The sequence below is a fragment of the Varanus komodoensis genome, unplaced genomic scaffold, assembly GCF_004798865.1.
Source record: "Varanus komodoensis strain SLA01 unplaced genomic scaffold, ASM479886v1 scaffold26, whole genome shotgun sequence".
Lineage (NCBI taxonomy): Eukaryota > Metazoa > Chordata > Lepidosauria > Squamata > Varanidae > Varanus > Varanus komodoensis.
The window spans coordinates 1,256,567-1,283,556 of NW_025335684.1; the positions used below are offsets into that span (position 1 = coordinate 1,256,567).

Here is a 26,990-nt window from a genome sequence, read left to right on the forward strand (position 1 = left end):
AGAAGGGGCCGTCGGGCCAAACCCTCGGCTCAGTGCAGGACTCCCAGTCAAGCCATCCCTCTCAGAGCTGCATCCCTCTCAGAGCTGTCCAGCTGCATCTTGAAGGCCTCCAGAGTGGGAGAGCCCACCACCTCCCCAGGTAGCTCAAGCCACCGCCTGGCTGTGTGCACACACTCGAGAAAACAGGCTGTCTTCTGCAGCCGGCCTCTGTGTCCCGTGACGTGGCCCTTTTGAAAGAAGCTCCAAGTTCACAGTGGGGTCCAAGGGGTGCCTCTAGGCAGTGAAGCCTCTTCCTTGGCCACAAAAGAACCCTGGGCAGAGACTCGACTTCAGAGCCACCTCCCAGCTATGGCCCTCCAGCAACCTACTCCATGTCTAGAAATGGCAGAATTTCTAAATCACTTAAAGATGGGGAAGGGGCACTGTGAAATTGAGGGTCTCCCGGGGTGGTCAGGAAGGGGGCTGAAAGCGGCTGGCATTCTCTGCAAGCCAAGGCTGAGAGAGACGGAGATAATGCGCCAGATGGGCTGAAACCGTGGCTCCGTGGGCAACGCGGCTGGGGACCCTTCTCCACCCCGCGCGCTCCTCCGCTTCAGCATCTGCTGGATCCGCTTTCCATCCATCCACGCCGGGAGCCGCGCCTTCCACGCTCTCGGCGAGGGCAGAGCCGACTTCCAGATGGGCCGCTAGTCCGCCTCGCCGCGAGGAGGGGAGGCAGCGAGGTACCCCGTTTGCACCGGCCATCTTCCCAGGACCCCACCCCGCGCGCTCCCTTCCCGGGAACCGCCCGAGCACCTGGGAGGAGTTCACGCCCCCTCCCCGCGGCGCCCGCGAAGTTCTGCGCCGCCGGCCGACCGACCGACCCGCAGCGCGCGGCCACCTTGAGCGGCGCCCGTTTGCAGCGAGAACAAAGGGAGAGGAGAGGAGAGGAAGCGGGGGCGGGCAGGAGCATTCGGCGGCTTGGGGGGAAGGAAGCGCGCGAACCCCACCCACGCGCCCCTCTCGCACACGCACACGCCGGGGCGCGCGCGCTCCCACCTCTCTCTACGCACGGGGGGGATCACCCGCGCCCCCCCTCCCGGAGCCGCGGAGAGGCGACGGCGCTCCCCGGCCGTGCGCCCGGCCTTCCTTTACGCATGGCGCTCTTTCCGAGGCGCGCGGCCCGCCCCGGCCCGCCGCCCCGGCGCTGCTTGGCGGGGTGCGAGCCCTTTCTCTTCGCGCTCCCGCGGCCGGGATTCCAGCCGCTGGTTCTCTCGTGGCCAGGATTCCAGCTTCCCAGCCTCCCCACCCCCTCCCCGCGTTCTCTCCTCCCCCTTTTCCCGCTTCCCTCCCCCCCGGAGAAGTCTGAAGTTTCCAGTGTGCGCAAAAGCGAAGCGCGCTCCGGCTCCGTGCGGTTCTGTGCTCTTGCGCTCGCTCGCATTTGTTGTCCACAGCCGTTCCGCCGCGCCGCCGCCTCTCTCTCGTCCGCAAGGGGTTTTGTGGAAGTGGCTGGCCGGCTGCCCGCCCCCCAGCGCGCCTGCAAGGGGTTGGCGGCCGGGGTCGAAGCGGAACCCCGCGTTCCTTCTCCATCCTTCCTCTGGGACGCAGGCAGAGAGGGGCAAGGGAAAGCGAAGGGGTCCGTGGAGGCGGAGGACAAGGAACGCGCCGAGGGATGCCTCGGGGGCGTCCAGAGACGGGCGACTTCTCAGCCTGAGCCTCCCCTCCGTTACCCCGCCACCCACCCCTCCCCCGGAGCTGCTCGTGGGATTGACAGAGCCGGAGACCTCCTATCCCCAGGGGAGGGGGTGGGAGGGGATAGATCGCTCTCCCCTCTCGGAGTCCTTGAAAGTAGATTTTGCCGCTTGGGCTCATGTGAACGGCAAGGCACGGCTATGCGTGTGGGAAGCCAGAGGTCCGTGCGACTCAGGTAAGATCGGAGCCCGCTCTCGGCCCACCCCTGCCGGCGAAGCGCGCGGGGGAAAGGCTGCCTCGCCCGCCCCCTCCCCGCCAGCCCCCGCCCCTCGGGGCGCCCCCCCCCAGTCCAGTCGGGCTCGAGTCCGCGCGCGCAGGAGCCTCTGCAGACTTACTCTCGAGCAAGCGCCAGCCCGGAATTCCGCGGGCCTTACTTTCGAGGAGACGTGCCGACGCCGGGGGTCCCGCGCTCCCCCTGCGCGCCTGTCCCTCCGAGGGCGGGGGCCGCCGCAAATTAAATAAAAAAGGCGGCCCCGCCCTCGCGAGCTCTCCGCTGGCTCCTCCTCCCCCCTCGCTTTCTAAAACTAGAAGCCAAGGTTAAGGACCCTCCCCGCCCCCTCCTCTCGTCTCCGCTCCTCTCCTCTCCTCCTCGGCCTTTTCCCGGCCAGGGGCGCAGCGGCGCCCGGGTCCCGGGGTGCCGCCGGCCAAACCACGCGCCCCCTCCCCTTCTGATTTTCGGAATGGTTTGTTGGACACACGGCTGACTTTTCAGACGAGGCAGCGGGAGGGGGCGCGAGGGGCAGGGCTGCCCTCCGGGAGTCCCCCGGCGCTCTGCGCCCCCTGCCCGGGGGGGAGCCAGGCAGCTCGCCCGCGGGAGCCTGGAGAAGGCAGAGCCGCGGAGCGCGGATTCCCCCTTGCTCGCCTCGCTCTTCCTTCCCCGCATCTCGCCATCCATCCCACCTTCGGCGTCCGCTGCCTTCATTAACCCTTTCCTCGCCCCCTCCAGTTCTTGCCTCTGCTCCCGTTAACTCTTTCCTTCCCCTCCGCGCTGCTTTCCCTGTTCTGCGGGTAACCCTTTCCTTCCCCGCTTGGCAGCATCGCTGGCTACCTCTTCGCTCCGGCTGCTGCTCTCCACTCCCCGGCTCTTTGCTCACTTCTCTCCTTCTCTTCTCAGCCCCATCTCGACCACTCCCCTCCTCCTGCCCACCACGTGGGAACTGGAAGCTCGTCAGGGCAGAGGCCTGTGCCTCTATAACCAGCCTCGCATTTCGATGCTGCCATATGAACCGGTGGTGGCGATAGTTCGGCGTCTCTCCACGCATCCCCTGGAGGTTCTGCTCCCGTTACTGCCCCCTCCCTCCGGCTCCTCTTCTTGAAGGGAAAACTCAGGGATCTTTGGGGTCTTGGATAGGGTTTCGATTCAGTGGGATTCCCTCCTTCCCAAGAGTCTCCTTCATTTAGGGAGGAGCGTGCTGTGCTCTGGCAGTGGGCAAGTTTAAAGAGAATTGGGCTGCATCATGAAGAGAAAGCCCCCCTGCCCCACATGGCCAGGGCAGCTCGCTAGTTCAGGACCCCTGGACACCCGTGGGGGCTGGTGTTCCCACGTCCTGCATCTCTGGGCCTTGACCTGCGCAGAAGGTTAAGGACATAAAAGAACCCCAAGGTGGGATCAAGGTCCGGAATCCAGCCAGCTGCCCACAGGATCCCAAAGCAGGCCAGGAGGGCCAGTGCACCTCCCCACCCATGTTCCCCAGCAACGGTTACACGAAGGAGTACCTGCTTTCATGCTGAGAGATTATTTTCTTCCACTTCTCCTCCATCATCCTGCTTGCACCTTCCTCCTCTGGCGCCGTGCCCTCTGCCGTAGCCCTTTCGTTGCCTTTCTGTTGTGACTTTGCACACACAGCTAAACAGACCCTAGAGAAGGAGACTGGCTGCCTGTGATTATGGCCGATGCCGGGCAGGACGTGTGGGGAAGGGGCCGAAGGTTTCCAGAGTAGCTTTTCCGTTCCGATGGCATCCAAGAGGAAAGTGTGCTTGGACGGCAGAGGACGTGTCCTGACTGGTCTCAGGACAAAGACAGATGGGACCATTTGGGGCTGGTGCAGTATGGCCAGAACCCCACTGCAGTGCTCTGGGAAGAGCTGGGAAGAGCTCGGTTACTCTCTTTCCACCAAACCCACAGCCAAGTTCATGCAAGTCACTCAGCAGGGAAGGTGTCCCTCATTTTCTGTGCTTGGAGCCCCTGTTATAATCTCCCCCTTCACAGCTGGGGGGGGGACTTGCAGGCAAAATCTGGATTGGGAGGGTGATGTGGAAAAGGCAGAGATTAACCCCCCCGTAGTTCTGATACAGAACAGGGCTTTACGTGGCCCTTGGACACAGGGAAAGTTTTACAACAGAGCTCCAGTGTTCCACATCCATCGGCACTGTCCGGGGGGCTTGTTACTCCCAAGGAAGCACTGCCTTAAAATTGTTCCCAGCTGTCTTGGTCCCACCCCACATCCTTCCAACAGGGCTTTCTTTGGCACCTTGATTGATCAGGAAGCAGGAAGCAGCAGTACTTGGTTCCCAAATCAAGATGTATGGGAGGGGAACACATTCTGGTATCTGGGGACAATGGGGCCTTCCTATGGAGGGGGGCAGACATTCCCCCCACCTTCTTTCCTACAAAACTCTGCTGTTTGGGACCCCACTGTCCCAGGAATGACCTCCCTTCCCCAGTCCCCTTCAGTTTCTTTTTACTGGCAGTATCAGCTCTGCCCACCCCCCACCCCCCTCTGCCCGTTTTGCTTTCCTTTCCTTCCTGTCTCTCCCCATCACCTTTTTTTGCATTCCAGCCCTTCCATTCCTTCACTGCTACTCAGCTCCCATGGCCTCCCCGGACCCCCCAAGGAGCTTGTGCTGAATTCCCTCCCCTCCCTTCCAAAGCCGTGGTTCCCAGTTTCTGTCTGCACAGTTGTTTTCTTCCTGCTTAGAAAGTTGTGCATGTGGGATTCGGTTAACCTCGGAGGGCGTGCTTTCCAGATCCTCTTGTAGCCCTCAGTTGCGGAGGGTCCTGACTTAGCAGAAGGACACATGCTTGGCCTGCAGATGCTTGGGCTCCGTCCCCGACCTCCTGTGTGGTGGACAAAGCCGCATTGCCAGGGAGCCGCTGCCGGCCATCCAAGACTCTACAGGGCGATGTGTGGCCTTTCGGTTCTCCAGCAGGTGGCCACAGGAGAGACTCCTGTTGGGTTCCAGAGGACACGGCACCCTTTCCTCACCTCGTTCTCCCGCTTCCCACAGGCGTCGGCTGCTATCATGACTGATGGCGAGAGAAGAGAACCCTTCCAGCCGCTGGCGAGTGATGAGGTACGGGTACCCATAGCTTCTGGACCAGCCACCGGTCAGGCACCCCAGCCCGGGGAGGAGAAAGATGAGGACACCCTCAGTGCTTGTAAATCCATCCAGGACAGTCTGGCCTCGGCAGGATCGTCCACCCGGGATCCAGTCCACGAGGGAGAGAACCAGGTCCCTTACCCTGCGTTGGCCCCCACCGTCTTCTTCTGCCTCGACCAGACGACTCGACCGCGGAGCTGGTGCCTCAAACTGGTCTGTAACCCATATCCTTTCCTTCCTGGCTCGCGTGGCCCGGAAAGGTCGATGTCGGTACTGCCGTGGTTGTTGTCTGAGTCCTTCTGAGCTCCACTGAATCAGCTGCATCTCCTGGCTGTGGATGCTGGATGGAGGACACATCCAGTCGGGTGCTTGCTCGCTTGGCAGCCTCTGTGTCCTGGAACGGGTTGGTTCTTGAGCCGGTCTCCTCAACTGGATTGCACAGTGGAGAGTTTGGTCAAACCGGCTCCTCGTTGTTGGGTTCTTGGGGTTTGACTTTCTGCTGTCCGAAAGAGAACGAGGCACAGCTGAGAAGTGCAGCCGGGAGCGGGAGGCGGCTAGTCGCGCGTTGGGCAGGAGCACCTGGCTGAGGTGGTGCCTTGGCCAGGTGGAGGTCGGTGCCGGGAATGCCCGTCCTTCCCCCGCTGTGGTGCGTGGAGGCAACAGCCTCGTGGTGCTGAAATGGATGGTTTGTGTTCGGCCTTCTCAATGCCTTGCACATTGCTAGCAAATGGTGTGAGCATGCACACATGGAAATACACAACAGTGTGTGTGTGTGTGTTGGTTTACTGTGTTGCAATTATATCTCCAAATGCCTTGGCAAACTTTGGGCAAACTACTTTGACATCGAAAGGAACCCTTTGCCCGTGCAAAGATGCCCGTGGAATCCAAGAGAGGCTGGGCCACTGGGAGGGCTAGAAATGAGTAAATAAATGCAGCAGACTTTTCGCCAAGTTACTCCGGGGGGGGGGGGGAGTAGGGAGGTGCGGCCAGCAAGGGAGAAAAGGGACCCTTGCCCCCCTGGGGCATGGATGGAACGTCTCTGCTCTGCCTCCATGCTGTGCTGCCCCCCTTCGCCTGGCGGGTGCCCCTCTCCGGGAGCCAGAGGGCAACTCCCCTTCCCGGCTGGTCCATGGCTTGCCCACGGTTGGCTCCCTTTCCATCACTTTTCTTTCCGCATCTCAGCCCTTGAACCCAGGCCGGCCTGCTGTTTGGACGGTTGCCAGAGCCCCAGTGCTCTGTCCTTGCTGGCTGGGCATGATAGGAGGTGTAGTCCAACACACCTGGAGGGCCCCGGGTTGGGGAGATCGCGGGTAGCCGGGAGCAAGCAGGACGGCCCAAGGGTGGGCTTTGCAGAAGCCGGGTGCCTGATTCTCTGTCCACGCAGCAAACCACCGTTTTGCGAATGTTGGTCAACTGCCTGCCAGCCTGGGTCAGCATTCCTTAAAACTAAAAATACTTCAGCCTTCCCTGGAGGTTGGTTGCCCCAGCTCCCTTGGTGCCGTTGAATTTGCACAGTGCTTCCAGGCATGAGAAAACCGGGCCCAGCATCCTCCGATCTCTGTCTGGATATGTCCTCAGGCTCACTTCCTCCTGGTCATGGAGCCAAATCCCTCCACGGACAGGCTCGGGGGGCACGTGCGGTTTGGAGCACTGGGAGGGTCGGGGGCTGCCCGGTGAGGCACTGCGCAAAACGGTTGGGGGCCGGGAGTCGCGTTCCCCTTTTGCTTCCGTGGCAAATCACGGCCCAGCTTTCAAGAACTGGGGGACAGGCTCCAGGGAGAGGCAGAAGGGCAGGGCCGGCGGGACAGTTTATGTAAGAGAGCCAGGCTGTGCTGGTTCATTTGCAGCCTGGAGCATCATCTAGATTAGACTGACAGACAGACAGATTTGTAAGGGGATTAGCTTCTGAGCCAAAACATGGCTTCGTTCTGGCTCTCTTGGTGCAAATGTGCTTCCTGGAGGGGCACCGGGCCGTGGAGAAGGGGTGGGGGGCAAAATTTGTGCTGCTGGGGCCGGCCTGCCCCCGAAATGCAGCCCAGGGTCATGGTCTTCCAGAGTTACGAGGGTGCGCACGGAGCCCATCCTGGGCGGGGATGGGCAGTTGGCTCACCAGGGCTGTGTTTGCACAGCTGGTTTTTTTCTGGCTGTTGAGCGTGAGAAGCAGGGACAGGCAAATCTGACCGTTTCAGTTTTTCCTTGTGCTTTGGTCTTATTTGGTCCCTACCTGAACTTGGAGGATTCTGAAAGGAAGTTTTCATGTGGCTCATCATGCATTTCTGCACGTCCGTCCCCAAATGCACATGTCCTGCACTCTTGCCCAATAGGCACAGTTCCCAAGGCGCATGGATCCATGAATGTCGTTCTTGCTGGCAGGCGTAATGCCAGGTCCATCTTTCTCTATGACATTCGTGTCGGGTCGCATGATTCGAGAACTGAGCTGCAGAATTTGGGCAAGTGTGAATTTCTGCTTCTGGGTGCGTGTATGGGCTGGAACAGCAAAGCTGTGCATCGAAACAGCCATGCTGGCTGGCACCAGGGGGCCTTGTGGTCCAACCCGTGGGGGGGGGGCGGTGACACAAGGCTGGGGAATGTTCGCCTGCCCTACTTTGGCAAAGAAACCCCATTTCCAGTCCTCTCGTTGAGATTGTCTTAACTGGAAATATGCCCAGGGTTGTCCTTCATTGATTTTCCAATGCCATGCAAAGACTTAGGCCTTTAAAGTTGCGGTAGATTTCACTGCTGCTGTGTTGTGTGTCTTTCAGGTTTATTGCAGCTGTTGCGTGTGGGTTTTTTAGCCTCGGTGTGGATATGTTTTAGCATTGCTTAGTTTTGATGTTTGGATCTTTGTTTTCGGTTGAGCTTGTCGATTCTCTTAGGGGAGTTTTATTGTATTTAACTAGATTGTATCGATGTTCCGGCATTTTATTTTGTATTTATGCACAGTGCCCTGAGAGCTTTGACTATAGGCAAACTCGCATGGTGAAGTGAAGGAATGAATACTCTGGGAACCCCTCCCCCCCCCAAAACAAGGCAAGACAAGATGCAGCCACCTGCCACTCAGCAATGGCTCCGTCCTGAATTTTGCTCTTTCTTCTAGGTTGCTAAAATGGGCATTATTTGGATGGCGCATCTAAGCACTCGTCCTGCCCTGATACTCTGTGTGGCCCGCAAGCCCAGCCCCTGAAGGTATTGGCCCTGGGGGGAGTCCCTTGTTCACGCGGGGGATCTCTGGGTCATTGTGGGGATAAGCTGGAGAGCAAGAGGAGAACGACGGAAGGCGCTTTGAGTTTGTTGCAAGAAAAAAGCAGGGTATAAATCAATTAAATAAAGCCTGTAACCTGAAATCTGACGTTGGGAGCTAGCAGAGGGAGGGCAAAGGCCGGGAAAACCCACGCAGGACTTCCCAGTACATGGACAGAAAAGCAGGGGGCAAGAGGCCAGGGTGTCATGGTAGCAGCTCCTCGTCCTCGAGGAAGCAGGCACGCGCTGGGCCAGGAAAAGCACGTGCAGCTGAGCTGGCTGGGAGAGTCCTCCCGGCCCCGTCTAGAACGTGGAGAAGCCTGCGGCGATGGCCCGTCTCACCCACGTCCAGCTCGGGGCCGGGGTGGTGTCATGGGAGCAGGTGTGGCTGGCCCACCCCCTGCCAGAGCTGAGCTGGGCTGGCGGGAGCCCACAGCCTGAAGCGGCGGCCCCGTCGCCCCGGGACCTCGCAGCATCGGCCGGGCGGGTGGCCACTCGGGTCCTGCCAGCGTCGTGACGAGCATGATTTTTTAATACGGTGATGATCGCAAGCAACGGAACTCGTGTGTGTGATCTAGCATCTCATCCTCGCTTCCCTTGGCAACAAGCAAGAGGAAGGGGGCTGTCTACACAGAGACGGCAACCCATAATAATCTATTACTAAGAGCAATCACTGGAGACAAGGAGAGAAAGAGGCTGCACCAGCGTTATGCGCTCCGGTGTCCTCTTGCTTCAGCTCTCGCTTCTCCCTGGCCGGTGTTTTTGGTGCAGTAACTTTGCAACGGCTGGGAGGCGGCTGCCTCAGAGGAACCAAGGAAGCGGGGAGGGCTTGGCCGCCATTTTGCTTGGGGCACTGGAGGCCGGCGGCCAGCCCCACGGACGGGAAGAGCAGCCATGTCCTCCGTGCGTCTAGAACGCCGCTTCTTTCTCTGTTTCCCTCCTGGTGGGCAGCAGGAGTCCCAAGACGGGGTCGAAGTCTGGGCTGTTCCCCCAAGAAGAGACGGCTGGGGGACGCAGGCCCAGGGAAGGTCGTGGTGGTGAGGCCCACGTCCCTCAGGTGGCCTCGCAGTCCAGCTCCGCCATTGCAGAACGTGGGAAAGTATGGCCAGGAACTGGACGCTGGAGCACGTCAAGCCCTGACCGACCAGCAGTCGCTCTCCAGGGTCCCGGGTGAAGCGCCTTCCCAACCCCAGGTCCTTGGGCCCAGCCGTCCCCAGCCGCATCCCCTCCGGACGTCTTGCCCACCAGCCCTCCTGGCCAGAGGTCAGGGGGCTGGTGGCCATCCCTGGATGAGGGCAGGAATAGCGGGTTCTACATATTTATGCATTCCATCTCCACACTCTCTGGACAGGTCGTGACCATCGCAGCCAGAAAATGCGAGGGACAATGCACTATAAAAGCTTACATCTTGGGTCTAAAATAGGGGTACAGACCAAGATGGGAGCCAGGAGGACCCCCTGGGAGGCGTCTTCCACAGCAGAAAAGGCCCTCCGCCCTTCCGGTGGCTGCCAGGGAAGGGCCGTCGAGTGCCCGGGCAGGTCCGCATGGGAGGAGAGGCTCCTGGAGGGCGCGCACCTGCCAGAAGAGAGCACACGGGCTCCTTCCCCTTCCCCGTTCGCGCTGCCTGGATCGCTGCAGCCGCAACCTGGGCTTCTCTGCATGAGCCGGGCACCTCTGAGCAGGGGGCTGGCAACTGACGGAGGCGGCTACGCTGGCTGGCTGGCTCCACACCGTCCCTGGTCTCGGAGGCGGGCCTGCCGTGGGCTCATGTCCCGCCTGTGGGCCTCCCAGCAGGGCACCCAGTGGCCACGGGAGAGGGGCTGCAGGGCCAGACGGGCCCCCGGGCTTCCTGAGCTCGGCTCCTGCACGGGGGGCTTGCATTCCAGCCGGGTGGCTCCGCGGCAGCTGCTTTCCCTCCCTTGCAGCCGGAGGGTCCCGCCTCCCAGCTGCTTCCTTCCCCAGGGGCTGCTGAGAAGAGGGTGGACGGGGCGTGCTGGCCTAGAAACTATGGACTGGAATTCCAGGTCGGGAATTTCGGCAGCTCTGCTCTTCTCCAGCCCGGTGCCCTTCCAATGTTTTGGACTTCCGGTCCCTCCCGCAGGGGAGCTGGGATCTGTAGTCCCAGTTTGCTTGCCTGCTTGGGGTGGATGGAAAAAAGGGGCAGACCACACAGCCCCTTGGCCGCTAAGCTACCCCCGGGGGTGGGGGGGGGGAGGTGATTTGGCTAACTGCAGTTTCTGGACTCCAAGCAGCCCTCCAAGTAGCCAATTCTGCGCCTGGAATCCCACGTCACCACCAAAAGGGCCATCTCGCCATCGGATGCGCTCTGCCTCTGGGGCCTTCCTCGCCAGGCACAGAGGGCAGCGAGAAGTGTGTGTGTGTGTGTGTGTGGTGGGGAGCTTTCCAGTGGTGGCCCCATCCCTGGAACAGCCTCCCCGCTGCAGCCCGCCTGGTGCCAGATTCGCCATCTCTTTGGCCCCAGATTAAGACAACACCCTTTTCGGAGGCCTTCCAAGTCCTCCCTCGTCATTCAGAGGCCTGGCATAATTAGCTGGACGTCTTTCTTTTATTCTTGGCCAGACCATTTTGATTGTCTTGCAATGCTACATTATACCATTTTAAACTATTTTAAAATTCTTGTTAATATTTTTATTTATTGTATTTGATTACTTTTATACTTCGTTGTAAACCTCCCAGACAGTCTTGGCTACTGGTGGTATAGGAATGAATATATTGATGATGATATCCATTTCTGGCTACCCCCCCCCCATAATTTGCTGGGCTTCTGCAAGCTGATAACAGCCAGAAGCAAATGGCTGGCCCTCTTTTCCCCTCTTGTCCTTCCCCTTAAAGGAATGTCCTAGAGTAAGCTGCGAGCACGCCGCTTGCTCACGGCCAGTTCCGCGTCCTGTTCTACCCCCCGGCACTTTGATCCGGAGGTAGTCTGCTTCTGAACATGGAGGCTCCACGTTCCCTTACCAGTGGCATCTCGCAGCAGAATGCTCCGTGCGCGGCCCGTGTGGTCGCCCCGAGAAAGCAGAGCAGGGCCACGGCTGACGCGCAGCGTCCACACCTTTCCGAGGCCAGGCTAAGCGGGAGTGGGGTCAGGGGCTCCGGCTGGGACCATGAGGAATTAATTGGTTGCACACAGTGAAACTCAGCGTGCTGCATGCATGGCAGAGGACCAAAAGGTCAGCCCCCCGCCCCCCCCCCCCCCCCGGCCAGGGCTTGCAAACTAGATGTTGACATAGGGTGACAAGGGGGTGGGAGGAGAAAGCAGCGGAGCTGAGGGGGACTGAGGGGAAAAACGGGTTTATTTTCCCGCTTGCAGGCGCTCTGGCTGGGTCGGAGAAGCATATGGGGCTCGGCGGTTGGGCTGAAGAGTCCACAGATTGAAGAACTTCCAAAGTACAGCCTGGTCTTTAACAGCCAGCCTTCCTTCCAGCAACCGGCCAGCGAGAGAAGCCCCCTTCTGCCTTTGCCCCCTCGTCCGACCAGGCTGACTTCCCATCCCCTTTCCCTCGTTCAGGTTTTGCGAAGTCAGCGGGGAATTTTGCTTCCGCCTGGTCGAGCTGTGCACGAGCCGCTGGACTGAGAAATAAAGAAAGAAAGGTGCCGCATGCGTTTCCAAAATTGCCTCTGGCTAAGGGGCCAGCGGCCTCGGAAGGAATGCCACCAAAGCATTTCTGTGGCACTTGAACGGTGGCGAGACGGAAAGGCGGGTGTCTAGACACACATGGTGTGGAACTAGAGCCAGGAGGGGGATGCCTGGAGCACCTGTCCCTGGGAGTCAGCCCTGGCGGGAAGGAGGAGAGCCGATCTGCCGGCATTTCCCTCCTGGGCTCTGTTTGCTGAGCCAGAGGCTCCCTAATGGGGGGTAATGAGCTGCTTTGCACTCAAACGCTTGAGGGAGGAGGGGGGCAAGGACGGGTGGCACCAACGGGGAGCTCTGAGCAGGCCGTGCTTGTGGGGAGGGCACTCGCTGGGTGCCCAACGGTGGTCTGTTTGGTGCTGGGCTCAAGGCCAGAGGAGAGATTCCTCCCCAGGACGTTTGCCGCCTGCGATTTGCCTTGGCACGAGCTGAGCGTCGTGGTCGTGCTGGGGGAAGAGAGGAAGCAGGAGCGGAAGGAGGGGAGCTTTTCATCTGGGCATCCCGTGCCCAGATGTCATTACAGACGAAGGAGGTGTGTCAAAGGCTTCACATTTGGGGGCCCCGAGAGGCTGGGCCGGGGGCGATGCCTGCTTTCCAAAATCCCAGGACAGGGATGGCAGGCACAGATCTGGGGCGAAGTCCAGCAGGCCCAAACGGTTTGAGTCAGCGCCGCTTCCGACATCAGGTGGCCCCGGGCTGCTGGGACGCTCCTCCGTGTAAGGACCCGGCCCGGAATGGGGGCCCTCCAGAAAGGCAGGGCTGACCTGGATCTCGTGCCCGCCCTTCCGCTGGCAGCCTGCACCGCTGCAGCAGCATCCCAAGGGAAACGCCATCCTTCCCGAAGGGATCAGACGGGGGGGGGGGTGCTCACCTGCCTTTCTGCTCTGGCAGGGCTTCAGTGGCAGCAGGAATCCGGAAAGTGGGCTGAGGTTTCTTGTGGCCTGGGAAATCCCCCCGTCGTTGCTCCCCGTTGCTCAGCCAGCACATATTTGCAAGCAGGAGTTTGGTCCAGAGTGGCCCCTGCTCTCCTCTCTGCCCCTTTTCCTTTTCACTTCAGCAAGAGCAATTGCTCATTGAGCTGGCAATTAGCTCGTGATAGATTTGTCAGGAAGGCCTCCGTGCTCCCCACATCCTCCATAAATCATTGACTTTAAATATTTACTATCGGGGAAGTGTGGTGGGGAGGGGGAGATGCTATATACCTCGGCATCTGTGGATCTCGCTGCGAGTCTGCTGTGCGATCTCAGATGTTTGACATCCATAGGGGTGCCCAAGCAGAGTCCCAAGGTGCGGGCTTCAGAGGGCGGAAAGGGAGCATCCGGCCCTCTATGGCTGGATGGGACTTGACAGTTTCCCTGCCACCATATTTGAGGCGGCTTGTCTCGCAGCGCAGCCCTGCAGACGTCTAGGTGCGGCTGACTCCCAGCTGCAAGATTGCAGCAGGCCAGGCAAAGAGGCCTGCAGCGACTGGGCTGCACCTCTGAATTCCTGGACGGAGAGTGGGAATCACTGGGACACATGACGCTTAAACGCGCACCATGAATGAATGGCAGATGAGCCATGAGAGCCTTCTGCGTCGTTTCGACTTGTTCACCGCCCCATCTCTGGCAGGGGTGGGGAGAAAGGCACCTGGGGCTTGCCCTGAGGACTGGCTCAAACATTCGGGGCAGCGGTGGGAAAGGGGCTGCTCTGTGGTCGGTCCCCTGCAAATGCATGAAAAATAAAAAAATCCAGGCCTGCTGTGAGAGAGAGTGTCAGTTGGGGCTGGACCACTGGGCCCTGGGTCTCCTGTTTGCACACCCACGGCCTGGCCTACCCTAGAGGGCTGTTGTGAGGATAAAACAGGAGTGGGGCTCCTCATGCACACCACCTTGGAGGGAAGGGGCAAGCGCAATCAAGCAGGAGAATCCACAAACCGTGAGCTTTGATTTCCAAAGCCAATGATGTGGATTATATTGGTTGAAAGTTGTCAGCTAAGAGCCTGGTGAGGGGAGGGGGGGATGAAAGAGCTGGCACAACCAGGTACATTAGACTACAACTGCCATCATCCTCAGGCATCACGGCCTAGCTTCAGAGAGATTGCCTTAGATGGAAAACCAATCCCTCAGTTCTGAATGGGTCAGTTGAGGCTGAGACGGAGGAGGAAATTATCAGATGTACTGTCAAAAATCGAGGCGCATCCTGTCCCTCTGGATCTGCTTGTTGTGGGGCGCCGGGGTTGACAGGACCCAGGGGAGTGGGTCCTGCTCTTTCCCCTCGTCGTGCCATGGCCTGTGGCAACCACGCTCTGGGAGCCGATTGAGTCTGGCTATTTTTAGCAAGCTGTTATGTGTCATGGTGAAGGACTGTGCCATCTTGGGGGCAGACACAGTGACTGGCATGCAACTTGGGGGGTTTGAGACGTTCACTTCCGCTGGCAAAACAGTTGGGGATGCTGAGTCACAACCCTGCACGCAAGCAGAGAAACGCGTCCCGCATAAATGTTTGCAAATTCTCAAAATAACGCTGCTTGCAAATTCCACACATTTTGGGGAAAAGGCAGTCGGCGATTGCACTGCTTAAAAACGCACAATTTCACACGTTGGGGAAAAGTTGCGCGAATTTACCAATGGGTGGACAATCTTTCCAGCAGATTAGATGCAGTTTGCACAATTTCCCATCTGCACAAACTGAACAACGGGGGCACGTTTTTGCGGAAATGGAAAGGGGAGGAGCACGGAGGGGCGAGCAGCTTTGCGGGTCCTGCTCCCAAATCCGGCTGCCGAGCCCACTTCTTCCTGTGCACGGAGCAACTGTTTGGTTACCCCAAGAAGACCCCAACTGGGTGGGAGCCAAGACCACCCGTACCCCAGCATCCTGCTGCCCCCCACAGCTAACCAGATGCATCATGGGCAGCCAGAGGCACACTGGCTGGGATGCCCCCAACCTGCCACCCAGCAGAGCTGGTGTCAGACACAGGCACGCTCAGTCCCTGTGGGAGGGTGGGGGTCCCTTCCCAGCAGCCGGGGCCTCCGGACCTGCTCCTCCACCCGCGTCCTGCTCCGGTCCAGGCGGGGGCTGCAAGGAAGGCACCTGAGCCCCCCGGCCCACCTTGCGCAAAGGCTCCCGCCGGCCAAGCCTCTGGGGAGCAGGAGCAAACGCAGCCAGGGGCAAAGCCGGGGGAACGGGGGGAGCAGTCCAAGCGCCTGCGTGGCTTCCTAGGCACGCCCCCCTTCCCCACCCAGCCTGGCCGCTCGCCTCTCGCCCCAGCCCCTCCGCAGGGCGGCAAGAACCGGCAGCCTGTGGCAGGTGGGCGTCTCGGCACAGGTGTCGCCGGCACCGCGGCTGCTTCCGTGGCCTGCGCAGAGCTGGTGGGGGGCGGGGGGCTGCGCATGTCTGCAGCGTGCTAAAAAAAGCGCCCGCACGCTCCGCAGGGATGGACAGGTGTCCCTCTGATCAGCTGACCGTGGGGTCACGGGTCAGGCATGCGAGGCACGCCGGCACCCCCCCCCCCCCCGCTCGTGCCTGGGGCTCCCGGCTGCTTCGAAGATGCAAGCGCTCAGGTGCCGCTTGGAAAAATGCAGCGCCCAGCAAGGGTGGCTGGGTGACCCGCCTGGAGCGGGCAGTCCTCTGTTTGGAGTCATCTTCCAGTTCAGGGGTGGGCCACTTCAAGGGGCTGGGGCTTTTTGATCCCAATGCCCCCCCCCCACCAGCTGTAGGCCTGCCACCAAATGCTCAGCAGTAAATTACTATGGAGACGCGGGGCACCATATTTAGCCTGCGAGCAAGCTCTTTTCAGACACACGTAGCTGCCAGCTTCTTCCGCCTGTGGCGGCTTCCTCTTGCCCACCCCGGCGATGCCGGAGAAATCCACCGGGGTTGCAAAGGAGCTTGGATTTCCGCGCTCTGGCGTGCGATGCGTGTGCCCTTCGCGCTTTGATCTGCGCTCGCCGGCAGCCTTTGCTAAGTAGACTTGCCGCCAGCGGCCTCGGGGCGGGAGAGGGGCTGGGGCCTGCCCACTCCCGTGCCAGCAGGTTCCACGAGCGAGGGAAGGCAAGGCAAGGCAAGGCTCTCCTTCTGCCCCGAACCTGTTGCTCCTCAGCGCCACTGGGTGGCCCCGGCCCAGCTCCCGCAGGATGCGAGAGGGAGACCCACATCCGCAGCCAGATGCGGCCAGAGCCCTCAGCATCGGAAGGGCCATCTTGCTGGATCGGGCCGAGGGACGCTTGATCTAAAGGACACCCCCCTGAGTCCACCCTCAGGAGTCTTCCCGTGAGCAAGCAGGCGAGATGAGTGCTCCACCTGCCTTCGTGGCCAGACAGACACTTTTAGCACCCCAAGTGGCCATGATGGGAGGCCTCAGCCCCCTTCTTTGTCTCCACCATCCTGTGCTCTGAGATACACCATGCCTAGCTATGGAGGTTTCATTTCCCTGCTCGGCTGCTCGCTAACGCTCCATGAACTGGTTGAAGGCCCCCCCGTTTGAGCGCCCGATAGTCCAAGTTCCCTGGCCAGTCTCCAAGCGACTCTCTCTGACTGAGCGAGCCCTTCATACGTCTCCGGAATCCTAATTTCTGCATTAAGTGCTGCTCCTCTTCTTCTTGTCTGTTTCTGTTTGCGAATCGATGCTTGTTTAGCACAGGTATTGTCATTGCAATTATCCTTTTTGTTGTGAAACATGCAGTGCGGCGCATCGCTTAAAGCCAACGAACACAAATAAGCCCGCAGCCCGTGGAACCGGCGGCAGCTGTGGCGCGTTCGGCAGGAAGGGTGAGCGGAGCTGGACCGTGCAGGCGGTGGCGTGGGCACGCTTGCACCTGTGCGGGCCAGGTGATCGTTCCACCAGTCCCCCCCCCGGCCTCGTGTTCCTCCGCAGGTGGTGCGAGAGCCGCATGCAGCGTGCCCCAGAGCTGGTGCCGCCGGGATCACGGCCCCACTGCTGCACCCCTCGGCCCCACTGGGGCCCCCCAGGCCGGCACCCACGGCAAGAGCAGCCCAAGAGCACCCGCTCCCCGTGGCACTCCTTGCGGCCAGAGCGGCTTCCCTGCTTGGGGTTGTTTATAGAGGCCGGCGGGCGGGATTTGCTGTGTGTTCTGGAATGCTCTGGAACTTTCTCTTGCCGTGAGGGCGCCACTTGTGATTTGGGGAGCAGGGTCCTCCAGCTTCTTGCTTTTTCGGCTTCTCGCACCGAAGCCTCTTATAATGTCTGAACGGGGTCACGGGCGCAGTGGCCCTCGGCTCTGTCCGCAAGCCACCATTCTGCCCTGCCCCAGTTGAGGGTTTTGGGGTTCTGGCAGAACACAGCATCCATCTTCCCCTGATGTATGGGATGGAGCAGGGAGGGGATGACCCACAGTGCTTTTCCGACGTCCAGATGTTCCGTGTCGTTTCGGACAGCCAGCCTGAGCGTTGGCTTGGTCAGGTTCTCCAGAGTGGGGCCTTCCAGCGCTTGCCCCTGAAGGGGATTAATTGCGAAGCTCAATTAAGCCAAGGAGGCGGTTGGCGACGGCATGGAATACGCCTGGCGGGCGGAACATTATAGTGGATTTGCTGTGTACTCCGTGGATGCAATATTTAAGTTTAAAGGGTAATCGGGGGCCATGATGCAAAGAGCGGTAGGTTTGGAGCTTTCCGATGTTCTCCTCCCTTCTGTCTTCTTTCCGATTCATTTCTCAGCTCATTCAAATGGGAAAAGTGCACACTGCCAACGGGGGAGTGCACACAAACAACTTTTGTTTGCTTTTACGAAGTGTGCACTTTCTGTCCCCATGGACTAAAGAACACTTTAAAATGCATACTTTTTTCAGCCAGATCACAAGTCTTGTGAGTTTTCAAACATTTTTCAGAAGTCCACTGCTTGCGTTTTTATTCGAGATGGTGTACGTGGTGGTTTCAGACGGTTAGTGAAATTTAAGTTCTCCCCCCCCCCCCCCCGTTAACTCACATGGAGGAAACAGGCACATTGGTTGCCACAAGAGAAGCATGGGGATTCGTTCTCGCTTTCCCTGTATGCAAACCAGAAGACTTTTGCACTCTGAAATCCACATGTTTCACTTTGTGATTCAATTCACGACTCAAAGCATTGTGCCAACCTGTGGAAGTTACAGGAAAGGGTGCACTTTTGCCTGAATATGTTAAGGAAAAGTTATGCACAAAACTGCATTATAGGCAGAAAGAAGAGTGTGCAAGAAGCATGCACGCTCGGAAACACGCATACCAAAGGGTGTGCCAAGGTCGATCTGGGGCCACTGCCATCCCACAAAGTTGAACTGGGGCATTGCAATTCAATTGATTTAAGGCTTCCCTTATATTTTGAAACGTATGCAGATGCATTGAAGGAGAGCCATTGCAACACCCTAAAGAAATGGAAATAAACACTGCAAAGGGTAAAAAGAACTCCGAAGCAGGTTCACAAACGTTCAGGTTGATCTGTGCGTTGTCGAAGTCTCTTTGGCTGCAAATGACCAGTCCAGGTCTGGCAAATGTTTTCTCCAAACTTTGCTGACTCTGATTCAGGCCTTCTGCCTTCACAGAGCAGCCAAGAAAGGGATGGGCTCCACAACGAAGCTGCGGTCCTGGATTTAGGACCGCCAAGCAGGGCTTTCGCTCCTATGGTCGCCATAAGTTGCAGCTGATTTGACAACACATAACAACGGGACAGAAGTTTCCCCAAAGCTGCTTTGCCCTTTCTCACATCGTTTGGTACCGTTTTCTTTTAACCTGTCCCTCCCGTCTCCTTCCCCCGGATGGGTGTCCTCACTCTTAAGCCAGCTCTGAGTGAGGGCGGACCCAGAAAGCCGTTGAGGCCGAGCGAATTCTGGAGCCACTGTGTGCTCTCTCACCTTCACTCCAACTTGACTTCGGGGTGATCCCCCAGAGTGAGGGCAGAAAACAGAATTAGCGTGTCCTGTCTGGGTAGACATGGAAGGAACTGAGCAGGGGAGGGTCAGTGTCCAACGGAAGGAGCCACGCGTGGCCAGGGCCAACGCACTGCATGCTTCCTCTGTGAACAACTCCGCCTGCCAGAGGCCGTGAAGCTTCAGAGCCGATCCGTCTCTTGGTTGCCGTTTCACCCAAATTGAGAAAGGAGAGCTGGCCAGGGATCGAACGTCGGGAAATTCTTCTTGGGGGCTTAGACTTGCGCCGAGAGGGCGATCGGTCTGTTGGGAGCCCCCCTCGGCTCATCTCGCCACGTGTTGCTGTGCCTAGCGAAGCTCGGGAGCCTCTGGGACCGGACCAGACACCCCGTCTTGCAATAATATACTGGTCACTGTTAGAAGGGGATTTTGATTTCCTCACACAGCCATCTGACAAGCTGTAGATGCGGATGTCAATTTTCTCCCGTTTAATGCAATCTGTTTTATTGCTCCTGTAACAGTCAGGCTAGCTTTTGGCAACTGATTAAGCACACCCGTTCCAGATCTAATTTTGCTCATCTCCAAATGACAGATTGCAAAATGCTGCACAGTCACCAAGCGCGTAGCTTGCAGTCATTTTGCTTCAGAAACGGCCCCGGGAAAGGCAAATCCGGGATCATGAAGGGACGCTGCGCATCTCTCGCTCTCACTGCAGCGAGGTGAGCAAAGTTGCATTTGCAAGTCTTGCTCGCCCACCGTGCCGCTCCCTTGCGAAACTTGGCACGCCTCGGGGCTCAGTTCTTTTCAGTGTTAAATCTGGCTGCGTGGAGAATGCCAAGCACAAGCTTGTGATCTGCCCTGTTTGGAACAGAAGTCGTGAAGGCAGAGACTGGGCTTGGTTGCGAAGGACAACACGCCTGTTCTGAGAACTGGCATTTACGTTTAGGAGGAGACCTTCTCCCCATAGGTGCCTCCTATGTTAGGTTTGGAGGGCCGTGGCCGTTCCGAGCTTTGGGCACCACAGACTTGCGCTTTTCTCACAGTAGGCTTACTGTCCCCTTGTTCTGCTCCTCTTTAAGTAGAATATTTTCTGGGTCTGTCTACTGTGGATGTTGGCCCTCCACACCACGTCTGCACACCTCGAGGCTCACAGGAGAAGAGGGGAACACCCAGTGGCAGAATAAGAGTGCAAGAAGCGAGACCTTGGATAGCATCTGCTCCCAGTGAGAGGAGGATGTTGCCTCAGCAAGGAGCCAAGGCCAGTGGAGGACTTACAGATGGTTGTGGCTGCAGTGTGGGCAGTGCCGCTCTCCGGGGTTGGGCTGGGAGAGGGCCTTCACCTGATTCCATCGGCGGAGGCTTCTGTCACGTCGGGGAGATGCAGGTCCTTCCAGGGGAAGGTGGCCAGGCTCCGTCCCACAGCTGGGGGGGCCCAAATAAGGCACCGAGCACTGTGCCCACCAAGGAGCAGCCTGTAGCTCTTCTTCGTCAGAATGCCCTCTGCACGTTGGAAGGTCTGAGGGTTTGGGGTCGTGAAACAGACTTCAAGCTCGGGTTTCTTTGCAGTTCTGTTTCTTATGGCACGAGTGCTTTGGACAGGCTGCAGGCCTCGCTGGAGTCGTCCCGCTTTTGGCCAGGGTCATAAATGCCATCTTACGGCAAGCTGCCGACGGAACGCTCTCGGATTCTAGCAGCCACTGCATGCCGCCGGCTCAGCCCGGCCGCCCGTCCCCTGCCGTGGCTCGCCAGCTGCCAGCCGCTCTCCTCCAACGGCAACGGCAGAGAGCAAAGGTGCCAAGATTACTCAGTTCCGCGTTCAGAGAGAGCTGTCAGAAAAGAACTTCCGGGAGGAATTTCCGCCAAGTTCAAGTTCCTCCAAGCATCATGGGAGCAATTAGAGGACTCGGTCCAAAGCCCATCTGAAAAGTGGATCACCGGCCTGGGTCTGGTTCGACAGAAACCAGATCCTCACCTGGCCCGGGGAGAGGAAACCCCTCCACCCTCGGGACCATCCCCTCTGCTGGTTCAGCCTGTAGCCCTTGGATTCCTGGGGGCCATAAATCCCACCCTGTGAAGCCCAGCCTGGAAACGCGTTGCAGGGGAAACAACGGGCTGGATCACGATAATATATAGGCAGGACAGCCGAGCAAGGGGGGGGGGGCATACGGTTGAGGGAGGCGTAGTCAGGGCGGTGCTTCCACAGCTAGTCTGTGCAAACGCGGCTTCTGTGTACCGTGATGTTCATTTAACTGCCTCTTATCAAAATACCCAGAGATCTGCAGGCACGGGCCAGAATTCCTGCAAGCGCGCGGAGGAGCGGATGCGTGCCTTGTAGCTGCTCTGCAGTTTACAACTTGACTTAAGTGCCACAGTCGCATAAATAGTCTTGTTTCTATCAACCTGACAAGTCCCCCCCTGCTCCCCTCCCCCGTCTTTGGGTCTCATTCTTTGGAGTGCTGCTTTATCGCACTGATTCTTCTCTTTCATGCCAGGGCATTCTTGGCAGCCGAAAACAATTTTGTGATACGGAGGGACATCACGCAGACCAGATAAGATATCGATGGAACAAAGGGATGGACTTGGGTTGAGTTGTAGAGCAGTGACTCTGCCTGGAAGACTGGGAGCACCTAAAACTGGCATTCGTCTCGCTTGGTGGCTCAGTTGGGGAGGATGCTCCCGGAGGGTTTTGCAGGTACTTTGAAAAGAGGAGGAAGTGGAACGCTCCTCTCCAACCTGGCGCAATCCAGATGTGTTGGACTGCAACGCCCATCATTCTCAGCCAGTGAGACCAGTGGTGCGGCTGGTCTCTAGCACAGCTGTCACCCTTCCTGCTGACCTCCAGATGGGTGTTGTGGTCCAACAGATCCAGAAGACACCCAGTTGAGGGTGGGAGCAGGCCGGAGTTCAGTGTCCTGCATCCCCATTAAATCAGTCGCTAAAATGATCTGAACAGAGAGTGCCCACCGGGAGGGCAGCCCTGCCGAGAGGGGGCGCCCATCCAACAGCAGGCGGTCTCACATCCTGGGCAGCTCTGGGGTCTCTGAAGCAGGCCTTGTTCTCTCTCCCATAATAAACCTGTCCAAGGTAAAGGTAAAGGGATTCTGTGATACCACAATGATGCTACTTCTTTTTCAAATCTCTCCCTCTCCCCCGCTCACTCTCTCTCTCTCTCTCTCTCTCTCTCTCTCTCTCTCTCTCTCACACACACACACACACACACACACACACACAACAAAACTGTCACCGAGTGTTTACAGGACTCTTCCAGATGGGTCGAAATAAGGTGAGGCTCTGGTCTTTCTCAGCTGAGGGAGCGCGTCCGACCTATGGCTCTAAACATCCCAAACGCGGATGATGCCCACGCAGCACTGCTTGGCCCGGCCTGGCACGGTCCATGCGCCAGAGCTGCTTGGCCTGCCCTGCCCTGCCCTGCCCTGCCCTGCCCTGCCCTGCCCTGCCCTGCCCTGGAGGGACGGCTTAGCAGGACAGCCCCAGGAGGGACCCCGGGGCAGCAGCTTGCCAAGGTTTTGCCCTGGCACCGAGTCACAGCCCCCCCGCTGAAGCCGTGCGCTCACGGGATGCTGCTCAACTGCGCAGGCGAGGAGGAGGAGTCGCCCTGAAGAGCCAGCGTCTAGATTCCCATAGATGTCAATTCCCTTGGCCTCACCTCAGTTGATCCCGCAGCCCTTCATGAAGCGGCTTCCACCGGCCTGAGGGCACGTCCTGTAGTTTTAGGCCATGATTGATGCACCCGCCATAAACCAGCCCACGGGCTGAATGTTTGCTGAGGGGAGCGGGGCAGAGGGCGTGCCGAGCCCACGGAGTGCCCCAGAGCATCTCTGCCCGCGTGGGGCACCGGGGGCCCCGTGGCCAGGCAGAAGGCGCAGGCGTGCGTGTTGTGAGGGGACCCTCCCGCAGACAGATTGCTTCCCCCCGAGCTGGTGCGCTCCGCGTGCGCTGGACTGCAACCCCCGTCACTCCTGACCTCTGGCCGGGCTGCCGGTGCTGCTCGGCATTGCGGCCCGAAGCATCTGGGGCCGGCTGGTTGCGGGGGCTGCTTCGGACCGTGGTCTCGTTCCGCCAAATACCGGAGAGCTGCGATCGCGTTGCACACGCGTTGACTGGCGCTTCTAAAGCTGGGGAAGTTTCTGGACTGGCATAAAACCATTGAGCATCTCTTCTTTCCGGTGTGCGATTTTGCCGGAGCCGCTCAAGTGAGGGCTGGGGAAGGGGGGCAGCCCGCCCCCCCACTGCCCCCACCTCGCCTTGTTCATTCCCGCCACGAACCTGAGCGCTCGCAAGTGTCTCCGCCGTGGCTGAACAGTCGTGCCCAGGAAAAGGTGGGAGCCCAGGCTGCCCTCTCCCCCGCTGGCTGCGGGAGCCGTTTCTGGTTTTGCCCCCGCCGGTGCCGCCGCTGCGAGTTCACCCCGGCCACCCGAACCAGGTGGCTCCCCGACGAAGAGCCAAATGGCCAGAAAGTGTCCAAAAATGGAGCTCTGTTTTTGCCACTCCCTTGTAAGGCTGGTCCTGGCACATTCGGAAGTTCACATCGCTTAACCTTGTCGTCTCTCTCGGGAGAGAGAGCAGAAATAGACCAAGGCTGCTTTTCCCTTATACGCTGGCTACATGTCCCTTTCCCTTTGAAATCCCATCATCCCCCTTGAATAATTTTCCCGGGTAGTTACATCAGGAGATGCTCAGCAGCGGCCATTTACTGGCTAGCTTCGCGTGTCCCCGTTCATCTCTCTCCAAGGCCTCTCATTAGCGTGGTAAAAGATCAGCTGAGGAACGCAATGGGATCGATGAGGCACACCAGACCAGCACGACTGCCGGAAAAGGCCGTTCTGATTTGCAAAGCTCATGCAGCCGAACTTTCCCTCGCTGCCATTCCACATCACGTGCGTGGAACCATCAAGTTTCTCTCCCTGCACCGCCTCTGGGGAAGCATTTTGTAATGCACAGCTGTTCCAGATGTATCGGATGGGAGCTGTGTTCTCACTTACAAACCCAATAAAGCTTGCAATAAGCTTAAGTACAGATGGAAACCCGAATGGATGTTTCTGGTTTTATTTCATAGAGCACAGTGTCTTCGGAAGGGGTGGGGAGAGACTCAAAAGGCAATGGAGGTATTAAAAAATTGGTGGAGGGAGAGAGAGAGAAAAGATTGCAAAAGAGCGATTCTTTCCAGAATCTGGGGAAAGAGACAAAACGGTGCAGGTAGTTTTACTCCCTGGTAAATCGGTCCTAAATCTGATTTAGCAGACGCATTAGTTGGGACGGCATCAGCCGGTTCTGCTCCCGTCTCCTTTTCCCTGCAGAAGGCAGAATCCAACCTGGAATGCTCCACGTGCAAAGCAAGGGCTGTACCACTGAGCTTGCGACCCCTTCCCAGCTTAAAAATGGGTGCATCTTTAGTCGATGGCTTAGCTTTGCATGAATGCCTGTGCTGGCTTCCCGTGAAGTCCCTCCTCTTCTCTCCAGACAGAACCATCCACACGTTGCCTTGGTGAGATTCAGCCTTCTCCACGGCACGCTGAGCTCCGGACGCCTTCTGGCCCTTTTGCGTTGTGGTGTTTCTGCCCCACCTGCTTTGGCCTGAGCCCTAGACCCCTGCAGCGCCCGGCTGGGCTCTGCGACGCCCGCCGGGGCCCATGCGGGAGCAGGCGTGCTCCAGGCCTCCAGCTTGCCCGGCCACCCCTCTGTCCCTGGAGGCCCGTGTGCCCCTCCGCCCCCACCGCTGCCTGTGTAGGCTCCTTTATCTTTGGGAACGGGAATTATCTCTCTTGGACGGCTGCCTGGAGCTCCAGTCCTCGCTGGGATGCTGGCCGAGGCTCCCAGGGAGTTATCTCGGGAAGACTGTCACGATCCTCAGTGAATCAGACCACTGAACTCCGAGGCTGCCGGGCCTGGACCCTCGACGGCGACGTCCGCCGACTGCTTCGGGCCTGCCGTCCCCGGGGCCAGGCGTGGCCCGTGCTGCCGCGGGCGGGGGGCGCACTGCACGTGCGCCGAGCCACATTTCTGGGCTTACACTGAGCAGCTGGCCTCTGTACGGTCATAAGTCAAGCGACTCCCTGCGGGATACTATTAATATCTTCCCTCTAGGCATATTTCTGGGTGAATAATGGGACAGTTTCCCTTGACCTGTGGCCCGCTCTCTGCACACTGCGTCCTGAAGAAATGCGTTTGTGAAGGAAAAGATCCCTCTTGCTGAAGGAGTGGGGAAGACAGAAGGGAAAGCAGCCTTCCCAAAACTCCTCCAAAGCTGCTAGTCCACAGTGTTTTTCAGGAGTTGATCCACCGTAGATAACTTTTTGATGCTTGTATTGGTTTATTTTTTTCCTCCCCTGCCATTCTGTCCCTCTCTGGGATCCCAAGGGAGTTAAATGAGCAGCATTCAAACCAGAACGACAAAGTGGGCAAAAAGTAAATATGAAGCAGAGCTCATAAGCCATTTTTTGTTTGTTTGTTTGTTTAGCTGCAAAGTCGTGCCCAACCCATCACAACCCCACGGACAACACTTCTCCAGGCCCCCCTGTCCTCCACCGTCCCCCAGAGTCCACTCCGGCTCACACCCACTGCCCCAGTGACTCCATCCATCCAGCCCCCTCATCCTCTGCCGCCCCCTCCTCCTTTTGCCGTCAATTAGGCTCCTCTCCAGGGAGTCCTTCCTTCTCATCGGGTGGCCAAAGTATTTGAGTTTCATAGAAACATAGAGCAAGTCAGAAGGGGTCTCCCGGGCCATCTAGTCTGACCCCCAGCTCCAGCCGGATCCGCTCATGACATGCCCACCATGTGCATGTCCAGCCTATCTGGACACCCTCACCAATGGGGCCCCAACCACCTCCTGGGGAAGCCCATTCATCTTCAGTACCTGGCCTTCTGAAGAGCACTCAGGGTTGATCTCCTCCAGGACTGACCGGTTTGATCGCCTTGCGGTCCAAGGGACTCGCAGGGTCTCCTCCAGCACCACAACTCGAAGGCCTCAGTCCTTCGGCGCTCAGCCTTCCTTGTGGTCCAGCTTTCACAGCCGTGCATTGCAGCTGAGGAAACCACAGCCTTGACTCTACGCACGTTTGTCAGCAGGGTGATGTCTCTGCTTTTTCGTATGCTGTCTAGATTTGCCAACACTTTCCTCCCAAGCCTTAACCCAGCATGAAAACAGGGAGAAAGCAGGGAGTCAGGCTAAAGGGAATGAAAAAGCCGTGTCACCAAACCCTGCCGGGAGCCCGGGCCCCAAGAGGGGGGCACCCCATGCCCAGGTGCTCCCCTTCCCCACTGCCATGTATGGGTCCCCCACCCCGTTGTGGCCAAGGAAATGGGGGTGCTACCGAAGAGCGGGGCATGGCACGCCCAGCTTGCCGCGTGGCCCGTGCTGGTCAGGCTGAGGAGCTGGGCTGGATGGTGGCCAGAACAAGGACCCGCGGACTCATGAGGGCCGGCCCGGGGCCTTGCCTGGGCGCCCCGGAGAACCTCAGCCCAGCGCGACTCTGGGGGAAGCGAGCTCGAAGCCATGGCAGAACCACCAGCCACGGAGGGAAGAGGCTCTCCTGCAAAGCTGTTGAGGAGGCTGGGCGTGGGGGGCGCCTCTTCCGAGAGGGACAGGTGGCTGCCCCTCTGCCTCCTCCCTCCCTCCCCCATCGAGGGCCAGTGGTGGGAAAGCGCTTCCGGGAATGGGGAGTTTTGTCCCCTCTCCTAACCTGCCGGAACCCGCTGGGCCCCTCCTGGAAGCCGAAGGGGGGCCTGTGCAGGCCAGACCAGAGAAGGGCCTCTTCTCCCAGTGGGGCCCAGTGCAGCCGTGCAAGGGGCCAGCCCAGGGTGGAAGCGGCGTGGCTCCGAAGGGGCCTCCCAGGCCATCTGGGGTGGGCCGAGGGCCACCAGCTTCTGCAGACGGAAAGAGAGGTCAGGCACACCACCCACGCGCATGAGGGCTTTACATCCCTCCCGCGTCGAGGCCAGTCGCTGGGGGACGCGAGCCGGAGGATGCTGCTCCACGGTCTCCCGTGGTGGGTGCCCCAGAAGCACCTGGCTGGTCTCCATGTGGAACAAGATGCTCAGTGAAGCCTTGGGCTCATCCGACACCGTTTTCCTCATGTGCGTAAAGACTGACACACACACCTGTCATCCTGATGAGCAGACGCAAGAGGAATCTCGCCAAGGGCACCGCCTGGTCACGCACGCACCTCTCTACCTGTTGGTCGGAGATTCAG

General features: G+C 58.9%; 1 protein-coding gene across 1 annotated transcript in view; it reads left to right on the forward strand.

Annotated features, from left to right (window-relative positions):
• Positions 1–1,840: 1,840 nt before the first annotated feature.
• The window catches only part of CACNA1H (calcium voltage-gated channel subunit alpha1 H), a 183,665-nt gene continuing 158,515 nt past the window's right edge, over positions 1,841–26,990 (forward strand). Inside the window, exons 1-2 of the mRNA XM_044433645.1 lie at positions 1,841–1,906; positions 4,960–5,276. Coding sequence (XP_044289580.1) covers positions 4,975–5,276 — 302 coding nt within the window. The 5' untranslated portion in view covers positions 1,841–1,906; positions 4,960–4,974. The remainder of the gene's footprint in view (positions 1,907–4,959; positions 5,277–26,990) is intronic.